Below are 13066 nucleotides of genomic sequence, written 5' to 3'. Positions count from 1 at the left end.
TCCTGCAATGCAAGGAACAGGAGACCTGCACACGCATGCATACCATATGTGGTGCCAGGGATCAAACATAGGTTAACTGCACATACAAGGCAAGCTTCCGTTGTATTCTTTCTGACCCCCTTGATGCTTCACATGGAAGCCCTGGGTTTAATATTGAGAGTATTTACAAATGATACTTACTGTGACACTTTATTTTCTGTGTAGTTTTTAATTTTCTAGAATGTTACACGTTCTTTTGGATATTTGATCTATTCTTGTTTACTGGGCTATAAAATTTCAAACGCATTAACTTTCATACTGTAATAGACTTTGTTAACCTTAGTTGTTGGGGTTTTTTTTCCCTAATGGATAGGAAACTAGCCGAGTTGTTCACATCATGGATTTTCAGCGAGGGAAAAACTTGAGATACCAACTATTACAGCTGGTGGAGCCATTTGGGGTCATTTCAAATCATCTGATTCTAAATAAAATTAATGAGGTATGGATTTGATTAAGTGTAACACTGATGTTTCTAAAAGGAATTATATGATTTTGAATTAGAAAACATACCATGCTTTTAAAACTCCAATATGTATTATAATAAGGAGAAGCCAGTTTAAGGTATATGTCAGTATTCTGGGGCTTTTCCCACTCTCTTGAATATCTCTCCTCAAATCTCTCTAATTTTCTTTAAATAAAAATGTGTGGGTTTTTTTTGTTTTTTTTTTTTTACCAAATAATCATAATAGTATTCAATTCTGAGACCACAGATGTAGGGAACTTAGGTAGGGCACTTGCTTTGTGTGCAGTGATCAGGGTCAGTCCACAGAATCTTAGCAGGAGTGATCTCTGAGCACAGCCAGGTGTGGCCCCAAAACAGCAACAACAACAAACTTTTTTAAATTAGTTTTGGTACCAATGGGTTATTAGTAACTCAATGGTGAAAACTTGTTTTTGGGGGCCTATTCCCATCAGTGCTCAAGATTTACTCCTAACTCTATGCTCAAGATCACTCTTGGACCATAAAGGGTGCCAGGAATATAATCACGTCAGCCGAGTACAAAAAAGCAAGACCCCAACCCACTTGGTTGTATTATTGCTTTACCCTAAAGGATTACGATTAGCAGTAAACTTACGATACACTTAAAGGGGCTATAAAGAGATGATTATGAAAATCTGTTTCACACACTTGCCAAAATGCTGCCAAATCATTATTTCAAATCCATTAGGTGGGGCGGGAGCTGTAGTACAGCTCATAGGGCATTTGCCTTGCACTCACACAGCCAACCTGGGTTCGATCCTCCATATCCTATATGGTCCTCTGAGCATCATCAAGAGTAATCCCTGAGCATTGCTGGGTGTGGCCTAAGAAAACCCCGAAACAAATCCAGTAAACACGATAGATAGTAAAGTCAGTAACATAAAAATGTACATTGACTTTTCCTAAAATAGCAAGTTTGAAATGGATTTTTTTGTTTTTAAAGGATTAAGAACACTGGTGCTTAAATATATCAAAATATATTGGCCAGGTTTTTGTTCTGGTAATAATTTTGTATAATTTCAGGCATTTATTGAAATGGCAACCACAGAAGATGCTCAGGCTGCAGTGGATTACTATACAACCACACCAGCATTGGTGTTTGGCAAGCCAGTGAGAGTTCATTTATCCCAGAAGTATAAAAGAATAAAGGTGATCTCTAATTTATTTTTCAGATTTATATCACCAGTATTTAATGCATTATGTTTGTGTTAGCTATTTTAAATTGTTGCAACTTTCAAATAATTTACATTACTAATAATTATCCTACCAACATTTGAGTTGTCTTTTTTTCCCCCTCTCTTGTTAGAAACCTGAAGGGAAGCCAGACCAAAAGTTTGATCAAAAGCAGGAGCTTGGACGTGTGATACATTTGAGCAATTTACCTCACTCTGGATATTCTGACAGTGCTGTTCTCAAACTTGCTGAGCCTTATGGGAAAATAAAGAATTATATACTCATGAGGATGAAGAGTCAGGTAATATATGTGGGGTTTATTAATCAAGATTGGTTGCCTTCTACTTCACATCCCATCCAATGTGGTGTGCTACTCCTGTTATCAGTGGTGTAGAGTTTGAGATATCATCAGCCAGGAGCTCCAGTAATTTTAAAATTTTGAATGGGGTGATACAAGCTGGAGTTAAATTTTTAACTGGATGGTGTTTTGGGGGTCCAGCAGCATCTCTGCAGTTTGTTGATCTCCTTCGAGATTAATTTATAAATCTTTGGATAAGGCACTTGGTTAAGAGCTTATATGGCGCCACAGGCAGTTCATGGCTGTGACTGCCAGGCTACCAGAAGAACAGTGGGAGGTTTCCCATCCCAACTCTTGAGAGCCTGGAGATTTCAGCCACAAAATCCACATATCTGAGTTTTTTCATCCTGTATGAGTTGATTTCTGCTTTGTACATGTTTATGTTAGTGAGTTTCAGTGAACTTATCTTCCTTAGTTACTGGATTTTAGAGTGTTCAGTTTGTTTTTTGGTTTTGTTTTTTCTTTGGGGTGGGGTTGAGCCACTCCTGACAGTGCTTCAGGATCATTTAAATGCTGGAGATGGAATCTGAGTTGACCATGTATGTTAAAGAAGTAATATATTAACCGCTGCACTATTTGTCAGTCCATATAGTGCTTGTTTAGTTTTGTTTCGTTTTTAACTGCATTGGCATTGCTATGCAGCATGTGTGATTTCTTTTTTTTTTATAACCCCTATGTGTTGCCAAGTGTGACCCAAAAAGCAAAAAATAAATAAATAAATAAACCATCATAGCATGTGTATTTTTTAATAATGTGTATTATATTCTGGGTGAATATTTTCAGAATAGAATTTTTGCTTTCTTTGGTTTTTGCCCAGTCCCCTTTGGAAAATAGTGCTGATTTGTAATCACACTAGCACTAATATTAAAAAAAACTTTTCCAAATTATGTGATTAAGATTTATTTTGTTGTGCCACACCCAGCAGTGCTCAGTGGTTACTCCTGGCTTTACGATCAGGAATTATTCCTGGTGGGCTTGGCAACCATGTACAATGCCAGGGATTGAGTCTGGGTTAGCTTACATGCAAGGCAAGTGCCCTTAACCACGGTACTGTCATTCTGGCCCCATCCAAATGTTTTAATGAATGAATTAAAATATCTTTTGTTTTAGGACCACACCCAGCTGTTCTCAGGGCTTACTCCTTTCTGGCACTCAAGGATCACTCCTGGAGGGGCATAAGGGACCATATGTAGTGCCTGCCAGGAATCAAAATCAGGTTGGCCACATATAAGGCAAGCACTCTACCTGTTGTACTATCACTCTGGCCCAAATGAATTAAAATATCTATATCTTATACTTGTTTTCTTTTTTTTTTTTTTTAATTAGTAAAGTGGACTGGAGCAAGCAATAGTTCAGCAGGTAGGGTGTTTGCCTTGCACATGCCTGACCCAATTTCAATCCTCAGTATCTCATATGGTCCCCCGAGCACCGCCAGGAGTAATTCCTGAGTGAAAAGCCAGCAGTAACCCCTGTACATCTCCAGGTGTGACCCAAAAGGGGGGGAAAATTAGTAAGGAGAATACTCAGTACTTAAATATAAACCTGCTGAGTTGGTATGTTGTATGTTCTTCTTCTTACTATGTTTTAGGTGTATGTTAGATTATAAAATCTCATAAATACTGGTTTTTGCATTAAAATGTAGTTTATTGTTTGGTGCTACTTTATAAATAATGACCAGTTGTCCATTGTTTGGGTTTTATCAATCTTCTGTGCTAAACATTAAATTTTCCTAAAAGTGTTTGTTTTGTTTTTAAGTGTTCTTTACCTTTTTTTGTGAAATAATTGTCCTTTCTTTCTTAGGCCTTTATTGAAATGGAGACCAGAGAAGATGCAATGGCAATGGTGGACCACTGTTTGAAAAAAGCCCTTTGGTTTCAGGGTAGATGTGTGAAGGTTGACCTGTCAGAGAAATACAAAAAATTGGTACTGAGGGTATGTGTGAAAGAACGGTTGAACATCATTATGAAGCTTTCCCCCTCCCCCACACACATATTTCAAATTACAGCATGCTTATAAACAGCTTCTGTATGCTAAAAATGTAGTTGGTGGGTTGGGTTTTTCCACACCTTTTTTGTTTTGGGGGGCATACTCAGTGGTATACTCTTGCTTTTATACTCTGGCATAGAACTTGAGTTAGCTGTTTGCAAGGCAAACTCCCTACCCATTGTAAGTATCATTCAAACCTTAGGATTCAGTTATTGAAAAAACAACATTCTTTTTTAAAAAAAAAAACCTTTATTGCTCAAGCATCAATCCTGGCAGAGTTTGGGGGCCCATAGTTGGTGTGAATAGATTAAACCCAAGTTGGCACCCTGCCTGCTATAAATACACCTCTTTGCTTATTTTTAATTTTAATTTTAATTTATTTATTTTTCTTTTTGGGTCACACCTGGCAATGCACAGGGGTTACTCCTGGCTCTTCACTCAGGAATCACCCCTGGCAGTGCTCAGGGGACCATATGGGATGCTGGGAATTGAACCCAGGTCGGCCCCGTGCAAGGCAAACGCCCTACCCGCTGTGCTATCACTCCAGCCCCTGCTTATTTTTATTTTTGTGCCATATCCAATTAACTGCTTGGGGTCTATGCCTGGTTTTGTGTTCATGTTCACTCTTGGCAAGGCATGGGAGACAAGATACTGTTTCAGGGATCAAGCCAAAGTCTACAATGCAAGACAATCACCCTTACCCACTGTACTATCCCCCTGGCCCCATTCGTTTTAAGTGAGCTTGGTTGAGCATATGAAAGGTAACCACCAATTACTGGATAGTTTCAATTTCTACAAATTTTGTCTTTTCAGATTCCCAATAGAGGCATCGACTTACTGAAAAAAGATAAATCTCGGTAATTTTCATGTTCTGTGTATATTCATTTGCACTACTACATTAAGCTTTTGTTTCCAGTTCAGCAAAATTGATTGAGGTCTATCTTTTTTATTTTAGGAAAAGATCTTATTCTCCAGATGGTAAGGAATCTCCAAGTGATAAGAAATCCAAAACTGATGGTTCCCAGAAGAATGAAAGTACAAGTGAAGGTAAAGAACAGGAAGAGAAATCAGGTGAAGATGGTGAAAAAGAAACAAAGGATGAGCAGGCAGAACAAGAACCTAACATGCTTCTTGAATCAGAAGATGAACTACTCGTCGATGAAGAAGAAGCAGCAGCACTGCTCGAAAGTGGAAGTTCAGTTGGAGATGACACAGATCTTGGTAACTTAGGTGATGTGTCTTCTGATGGGAAAAAGGAACCTTCAGACAAAGCTGTGAAAAAAGATGGAAGTGCTTCAGCTGCAAAAAAGAAGCTTAAAAAGGTAAAGATTGCACATTGACTTGTTTTAATAGAAAACTAAACTAGATGGTTTCACATTTATCATACAAGGGGAATAGATTGAAGAGAATGAAGTAAATTACATTAAAAGAAATCAGGGGCTGGAGTGATAGCACAGCGGGTAGGGCGTTTGCCTTGCACGCGGCCGACCCGGGTTCGAATCCCAGCATCCCATATGGTCCCCTGAGCACCGCCAGGGGTGATTCCTGAGTGCATGAGCCAGGAGTGACCCCTGTGCATCGCCGGGTGTGACCCAAAAAGAAAAAAAAAAAAAGAAAAAAAAAGAAATCAGATAAGAAGCATATATAAACTGCAGTAAATAACATTAAATAGAACTTTAGTAGAGAATAAAACTTCATTCACAAATGAAACTGTGGAGCTGGAGTGATAGTACAGTGGGTAGGGCATTTGCCTAGCACATGGCCGGCCCGGGTTCGATTCCCAAGAACCACCAGGAGTAATTCCTGAGTGCTAAGCCAGGAGTAACCCCTGTCCATCGCTGAGTGTGACTCAAAAAGCAAGGGGGAAAAAAAAGAAACTTTTGTAACAAAGAAAAACATTTCTGGATTTCAGAGGTTTGCAAGGCAAAAAATGCAAGATTGTAAGGCAACGTTGTAGTTCAGTAAACATTTTATCTTTCCTTCAAAAATGTTTTGACTTTAAGAATGTTATTTTTGGTTTGAGTCACAACACATCCAGTGGTGTTCAGGGATCGCTGTAGACAGGGCTTGGAAGAGTCATGGGTTGCTGAGAATCCGATCCCTCTGGCCTTGTGCAGAGCAGGATAGTACTTGTGTATTATCAGCCCTTCTAGCATCTCTCAAGCCCTTTATACCATTTTTATCTTTTTCCTAAAGCACGTTACATGTATACGTAGTAAAGGTAACAAATAGTACAATGGAAAAAATTCTTGCGTGCCAGTAATAAAACCATGATCAAGCACATGCCTATGTCTCTACCCTATGTTAATATCCCCAGCCTCAAAACTAGGCTTCTGATGCAATTCCTGACAGCATTTCCACTATATTTTCACTTCCTGATAATCACAGGAAACATCTTTTCATCATGTATTTTCTTTTCTTTTCTTTTTTTTTTTTTTTCCTTTCTGGGTCACACCCAGCGATGCACAGGGAACACTCCTGGCTCTTCACTCAGGAATCACTGCTGGCGGTGCTCAGGGGACCATATGGGATGCTGGGATTCGAACCTGGTTAGCCGTGTGCAAGGCACATGCCCTACCTGCTGTGCTATTGCTCCAGCCCCCTCATCATATATTTTCTTTGAAGAGATCTTCAGTTAGATTTAAAATACCCTAACTGATGATGCAAACCAGAACCATGGTTTATCATGGCTTGAGTACACAGTTTACATGCAAGAGCCTGGGTTTTAATCCCAACAACACGTAAAGGTTCCCAAAGCATCAGCAGGGCCTAGCAGCCCTTATTGTCACTAGGTGTGCCCAGAGCCCAAAACAAATGTTTTTGTAAATCTAATTTTTGGAGAAAGAAAAAGGTTGGTTGGTTTGTGGGTTTGGTTTTTGGGGTTTTTTGTTTTGTTTGTTTGCTTGGGGTCATACCCAAAAACCCCAGCAGTGCTCAGGATTTACACTTGGTTCTGCGCTCAAGGATCACCCTTGGCAGGGCTTAGGCGCCTGTATGAGATGCCAAGGATCAAAACCAGGTTGGCTAGGAAGTCAAGAATTTTGTAGTTAAGTGGATGGGCATGAAAAGTTTCATGCTGAGTGAAATGAGTCAGAAAGAGAGAGACAGACATAGAAAGACTGCACTCATCTATGGTATATAGAATATCAGAGTGGGAGACTAATACCCAAGAACTGTAGAAATAAGTACCAGGAGGTTGACCCCATGGCTTCGCGGCTGGCCTCACGTTCCGGGGAAAGGGCAACTCAGAGAAGCGATCACCAACTACATTGTAGTTGAAGGCCATGTGGGGGAAGGGAGTTGCGGGCTGAATGAGGGCTAGAGACTGAGCACAGAGGCCACTCAACACCTTTATTGCAAACCACAACAGCTAATTAGAGACAGAGAACAGAAGGGAATGCCCTGCCACAGTGGCAGGGTGGGGTGGGGGGGAGATGGGATTGGGGAGGGTGGGAGGGACGCCGGGTTTACGGGTGGTGGAGAATGGGCACTGGTGAAGGGATGGGTTCCCGAACTTTGTATGAGGGAAGTATAAGCACAAAAGTGTATAAATCTGTAACTGTACCCTCACGGTGATTCTCTAATTAAAAATAAATAAATTATAAAAAAAAAAAAAAAAAACCAGGTTGGCTATACAGCAAGTCAAGTGCCCTACCCACTGTACTATCACTCCAGTCCTAGGAAAAAAGTATTTTAATTTTTTTTCTTTTTTTTCTTTTTTGGGTCACACCTGGCAATGCACAGGGGTTACTCCTGGCTCTGCACTCAGGAATCACCCCTGGTGGTGCTCAGGAGACCATATGGGATGCTGGGAATCGAACCCAGGTCGGCCACGTGCAAGGCAAATGCCCTACCCGTTGTGCTATTGCTCCAGCCCGGAAAAAAGTATTTTAAAAGAATAAAGACCAAAAAAAAAATAAAACCACCATTCCTCTTTTCTGTAAAATAAAGCAGCATGCAGGATAATTGTTGTAGAGTAAATTAGTCTTTATAATGTTAGATAAGGTTGATAATGAGGAAGGTTTGGAACTTAAAACATTTCTTTTAAAGTAAAGAAAAAAAGTAAATTAGGCTTATCTATTTAAATAGATTTGCACTATTGAAATCTAGTGCAAAAATAATGGTGTTTTGGTTGAAATTCAGGTGGACAAGATCGAGGAACTTGATCAAGAAAATGAAGCAGCATTGGAAAATGGAATTAAAAATGAGGAAAATAGAGAATCAGGTGCTGATTCAGCTGAGAATGCTGCTGATCCCAACAAAGAAGCAAGTGAAAATGCAGATGGCCAAAATGATGAAAACAAGGAGGACTATACAATTCCGGATGAGTATAGAATTGGACCATATCAGCCCAATGTTCCTGTTGGTGAGATTTAAGGCTTTGTTTTTCCCCTCTCAGCTTTCCCAGGCTTTGTGCTTCACCTCTCAGCTTCCCCAATCTTCGCTTTTAAAAAGATTATATAGTTGGTTTTGGATAAGCTGACAGCATTTTGAATTAACTTTACAGAACAATATGTAAATCATAATAGATTTTTAATATACTTCTCCTTTTAAACATTTCCTGATTTTGTGCTATCTTTTCTTCACATTTGTGTCATCTTGCCATTCTCTTATCGTCAAGGGTTTCTCTGAATTTCACATTGAATTTATGTTTTATTGGTTATGCTTTTGCTTGTTTTTAAGAATATGATTAGATGGGAATTCAACAGCAATTAAGTATGAAGTCTTATGTCTGGAATTGTTTTGGTTTTTCATTTAAATTAGGTCATATTCAATTTAACCACAAATGTTATTTAAATTATACTGATGGAAAAGTTGCAAACACCAAATTCTTTAGTTTATTGAATTTGTAAGATTGTATGTTTGTATTCTAGGTATAGACTATGTGATACCTAAAACAGGGTTTTACTGTAAGCTGTGTTCACTCTTTTATACAAATGAAGAAGTTGCAAAGAATACTCATTGCAGCAGCCTTCCACATTATCAGAAATTAAAGGTAAGGTTGAATCTTAAAGAGAATTTTTTGTGAAAACTAATAAAAAATAATGTACTTTCTCTGGACCCAGCACAATGCTTTTGCTATGTCTTGACGTTTTTTTTTTTTTTTTTTTTTTTTTATTCATGGGCCTTAAGTAGTGTAATGAATTCTGGAAACCACCGAGTTTCTGTCACATACTCAAATGATGATTTAGTAGTTTCTAACTGTATTATATGACTTATAATTGAAGTTATTTAAGTACTCTTAATTTGGACTTAATTTTTATAATTAGCATTATTCTGTACACCTTGATAATCAAGTCAAATGAAATAATAAAGACGTCAACTCTACTGTCCCATTTTCGATCATAATAATTTTTATAATGACTTTAAATTGTTAATGTTCTTCAATATGTTTTCCCAATACATTTTATGATTAATCAGATATGTAAAAGATTTTAAAAGCTACATAATTAAACTTGTATTTGGAGATATTCATCATCTTAGCTTTTTATAGATTAAGCATTGAAATAGATAATTGGAAAATGTTTGAAAGTAGCAGTTAGAAATCTAGGAATTATAGTGGTTTACACTTCTTTCCTAAGTGCTGGAGCACAAATTAATACATGCAGAAACCTGTCATGATTCTTGTCACGTCATGGTCTCTTAAGCACTACTAAAGAAAGAGTGGTGGAGGGAGTACCTACCAGATGACTGAAAAGATTGCTAAAAAGACGATGCTTGGGCTGGAGCAATGGTACAGGGGATAGGGCATTTGCTTTTCACTCTGCCAACCCAGATTCAATTCCCAGCATTCCATATGGTCCCCCGAGCACCTCCAGGAGTAATTCTTGAGTGCAAAGCCAGGAGTAACCCCTTTGTATTGCCGTGTGTGACCCAGAAAGAAAAAAAAAATAGAGACTGGTGTTTATCCTCTGCATATAGGATGTTCATTGAACCATGTGATGCTGGGGACGGACACACACACGCGCGCACCAAGCCCTCCTCTCCAAAATAACACACACACACCCGCCAAGCCCTCCTCTCCAAAATAACACACACACACCCAAACCCTCCTCTCCAAAATAAGTAATTTTGTGGTATGAAACCACTATGGTGTGTGTTAATTTAATGTTTTCTGTGATGACTAGCATAAAGCTATCCTTGAATTTAAAAGGGAATCATTTTAGTACTTTGCTCTATCATTTGTTTTTATTTTTTATTTATTTATTTTTATTATTTTTTTTTTTTTTTTGCTTTTTGAGTCATACCTGGCGATGCACAGGGGTTACTCCTGGCTCTGCACTCAGGAATTACCCCTGGCGGTGCTCAGGGGACCATATGGGATGCTGGGATTTGAACCCGGGTCGGCCGCGTGCAAGGCAAACGCCCTACCCGCTGTGCTATCTCTCCAGCCCCTATCATTTGTTTTTAAATAAGTGTTCTTACTGCCTATGTATCTCTCTTACAAGTAGGAGTAGCACTGTAGCACTGCCACACTGTGGTCCCGTTCATCAATTTGCTCAAGCGGGCACCAGTAATGTCTCAACTGTGTGACTTGTTACTGTTTTTGACATATTGAATATGGCACTGGTAGCTTGCCAGGCTCTGCCGTGATCGTGTTCCTTTTTTTAATTCTTTAATTTTTTTTATTTTGCTTTTTTGGGTCACACCCGGCAATGCATAGGGGTTACTCCTGGCTCTGCACTCAGGAATTACTCCTGGAAGTGCTCAGGGGACCATATGGAATGCTGGGAGTCGAACCTGAGTCGGCCTCGTGCAAGGCAAATGCCCTACCTGCTGCTCCAGCCTCCAAGCCCCAAAGTTTTTCATTTTCACTTTTTTTACATAGTTTTTGGATGACACCCAGCAATGCTTAATCCTGTCTCTGTACTCAGGAATTTCTGGTAGTGCTCAGACCATATGGGATGCTAGGGATTGAACCTGGGTTGGGTGCATGTAAGGCTAGCACCTCAGCCCCATTGTACTCTATCCAGCCCCCAAATTTTTTTCTTTCTCTTTTTTTTCTTCATTTGGGCCATACCTGGTGGCACTCAGGGCTTAATCCTGGCCATGCACGAGGGGGTGGGGGGAATACCAATAGCACACATACTATATTGAGGGGTCCATACCTAGTGGTGCTCAGAAATCACTCAGGACCATATGGGTTGCCTAGATTGAGCCAGAATCAGCCACATGCAAGGCAAATGCCTTACTGTAATTGTATTAATTGCTCTGGCCTCACAGTAGTTACTCTTTTTGAAAATGATGCCTATTTGGTACAGTGGAGTGGGCATTGGATAGATATATAATTTTAACTCACCTGTTTTCTTGGAATACAAGTACTTCAGAGTGACTAAGGTGTCTTAAGTGGTTTCATTATATGGTACGGTCATGTTGCATATCAAAATATATGCAATTTTTTACATTGTACATTTTTGTCTTTGTGCTATACTAGGTGGTCCCGAAATCAGTTTAGTTTTATAATTTAATAGGAATAGTAATCTTCATACTAATGCTATTTTCCTTATACCCTATTTCCTACACTTACTTGAATGTTTTATTTTATAGCAAATCCATTTGTTAGGTTTGAGTTGAATGACCTAATCCCTGTAATTAATTTTTTTCCAGAAATTTCTGAATAAGTTGGCGGAAGAACGCAGACAGAAGAAGGAAGCTTAAGATGTGCAAGAAGCTAAATGATTTCAAAGAAAATAATGGTTCTTTGTTTTTAATGTTAACCTTTTTTAAATACAATACTGATAGTTAGAAAACTATTGTATTCTTTTGTTTTAGTGGAAAAGTAATAGATGTCTGTTCATGTGTTAAATGTCATAGCATAAATACATATGCAGTTAAGTTAATGGAGATAGTTTTTGTTTTACCAGAATGGTAACAAAAGTACTTTGTAGAGTCTGGTTTTGTAAAGCAATTTAAAACAACTTGCACCACTGAAAAAAGATACATTGAACCATTCAGAGGATTAAATTTAGTAGTTCCACACTTAAAAGAAATGTCAAAGCTTTTGATTCCATTTAATAAAGAACAAAACCAATTGGGTTTTTTTTTTTTTTAATTACTGTCATCTGAAACATTCCACATTTAATCTGAGCCTTGAGGACTTTCATTTGGAGTTGAAAGTTTTTTTTTGGTTGTTGCGTTTTTGGAGAATTTCATGTCAGATTGGTGACTAAAATGCAGGTGCACTTTTTTTGTCATGCTGTTGTTTAGGTATTGAGTAATTTGGTTTAGATTTTGTAATTCTTTTCCCTGCGTTTCTGCTAGATTTCGTATTCTAGTAGTCAATGTATTTTCAGTGAAATGTAAAAATATTCCCGTTCTCTTTGACCAGTATTAATTTTTTGAGATCTTACTGCTTGTCACTTGAATCCTGTAGCTGTCATACATCTGGTATAAGCAATACTTGGTTTTTGAAGTGTGTAGACCATCTCCATATTTTCAAGATGTAATTTTACATTTCTGCATTTTAAAAACAGTTTGGGCATAATCTAAACGCACGCTTCTAATTCATATACCTGCACATGTGACTTTGTGAACAAAACTTTGCATGTATGATCTGTGTTTACTTGTAACTTTCTGGTTATATACTGCTTATATCTGTGGATTCAAGTTTCTGACGTAAATACCAATAAAAAAAAACTAGGCCATGTCATTGGTTATACATGTTTGGAATGTTAACCAATATATTTGTCAGTTGTGGTTTTTATTCACCGCTACACTTTTTTGCATGTCTTAACAAATTAATTGCTTTTTAAATCTAGAGTGTTCTAAAACTGCTACTAAATATCTGCGATTTAAAAAAGTGTTTGGTGCTGATGGATTTCTTGTTCCTGTTATATAATAAAATTGGAACTTGTTTTTTTAAACCTTGGAAGAAGCATAACAGTAGTCAGAAGGAAAAATTGAAAACCTCATGTTTAGACATGTTTAAATCTCTAATAATAAAATTGGAAAATGAATCAAGAATCTTCTACCAGCTTATAAAATGCATTGGGATTGTTGGCATAAGGGATCTGTTGTTGGGAACAAAT

General features: G+C 38.2%; 1 protein-coding gene across 5 annotated transcripts in view; it reads left to right on the top strand.

Annotated features, from left to right (window-relative positions):
• The window catches only part of MATR3 (matrin 3), a 33947-nt gene extending 21230 nt beyond the window's left edge, over positions 1–12717 (top strand). For all 5 annotated transcript variants that reach the window (XM_004609910.3, XM_055141249.1, XM_004609911.3 and 2 more), the window contains 9 exons: positions 353–478; positions 1544–1669; positions 1827–1994; positions 3852–3983; positions 4851–4894; positions 4993–5359; positions 8181–8403; positions 8912–9033; positions 11646–12717. In XM_004609910.3, the coding sequence (XP_004609967.1) occupies positions 353–478; positions 1544–1669; positions 1827–1994; positions 3852–3983; positions 4851–4894; positions 4993–5359; positions 8181–8403; positions 8912–9033; positions 11646–11696 (1359 nt within the window). In that variant the 3' untranslated portion in view covers positions 11697–12717. The remainder of the gene's footprint in view (positions 1–352; positions 479–1543; positions 1670–1826; positions 1995–3851; positions 3984–4850; positions 4895–4992; positions 5360–8180; positions 8404–8911; positions 9034–11645) is intronic.
• The last annotated feature ends 349 nt before the right edge of the window (positions 12718–13066 follow it).

This window comes from Sorex araneus, chromosome 6, assembly GCF_027595985.1.
Source record: "Sorex araneus isolate mSorAra2 chromosome 6, mSorAra2.pri, whole genome shotgun sequence".
Lineage (NCBI taxonomy): Eukaryota > Metazoa > Chordata > Mammalia > Eulipotyphla > Soricidae > Sorex > Sorex araneus.
This window is presented reverse-complemented; position numbering and strand designations above follow the sequence as displayed.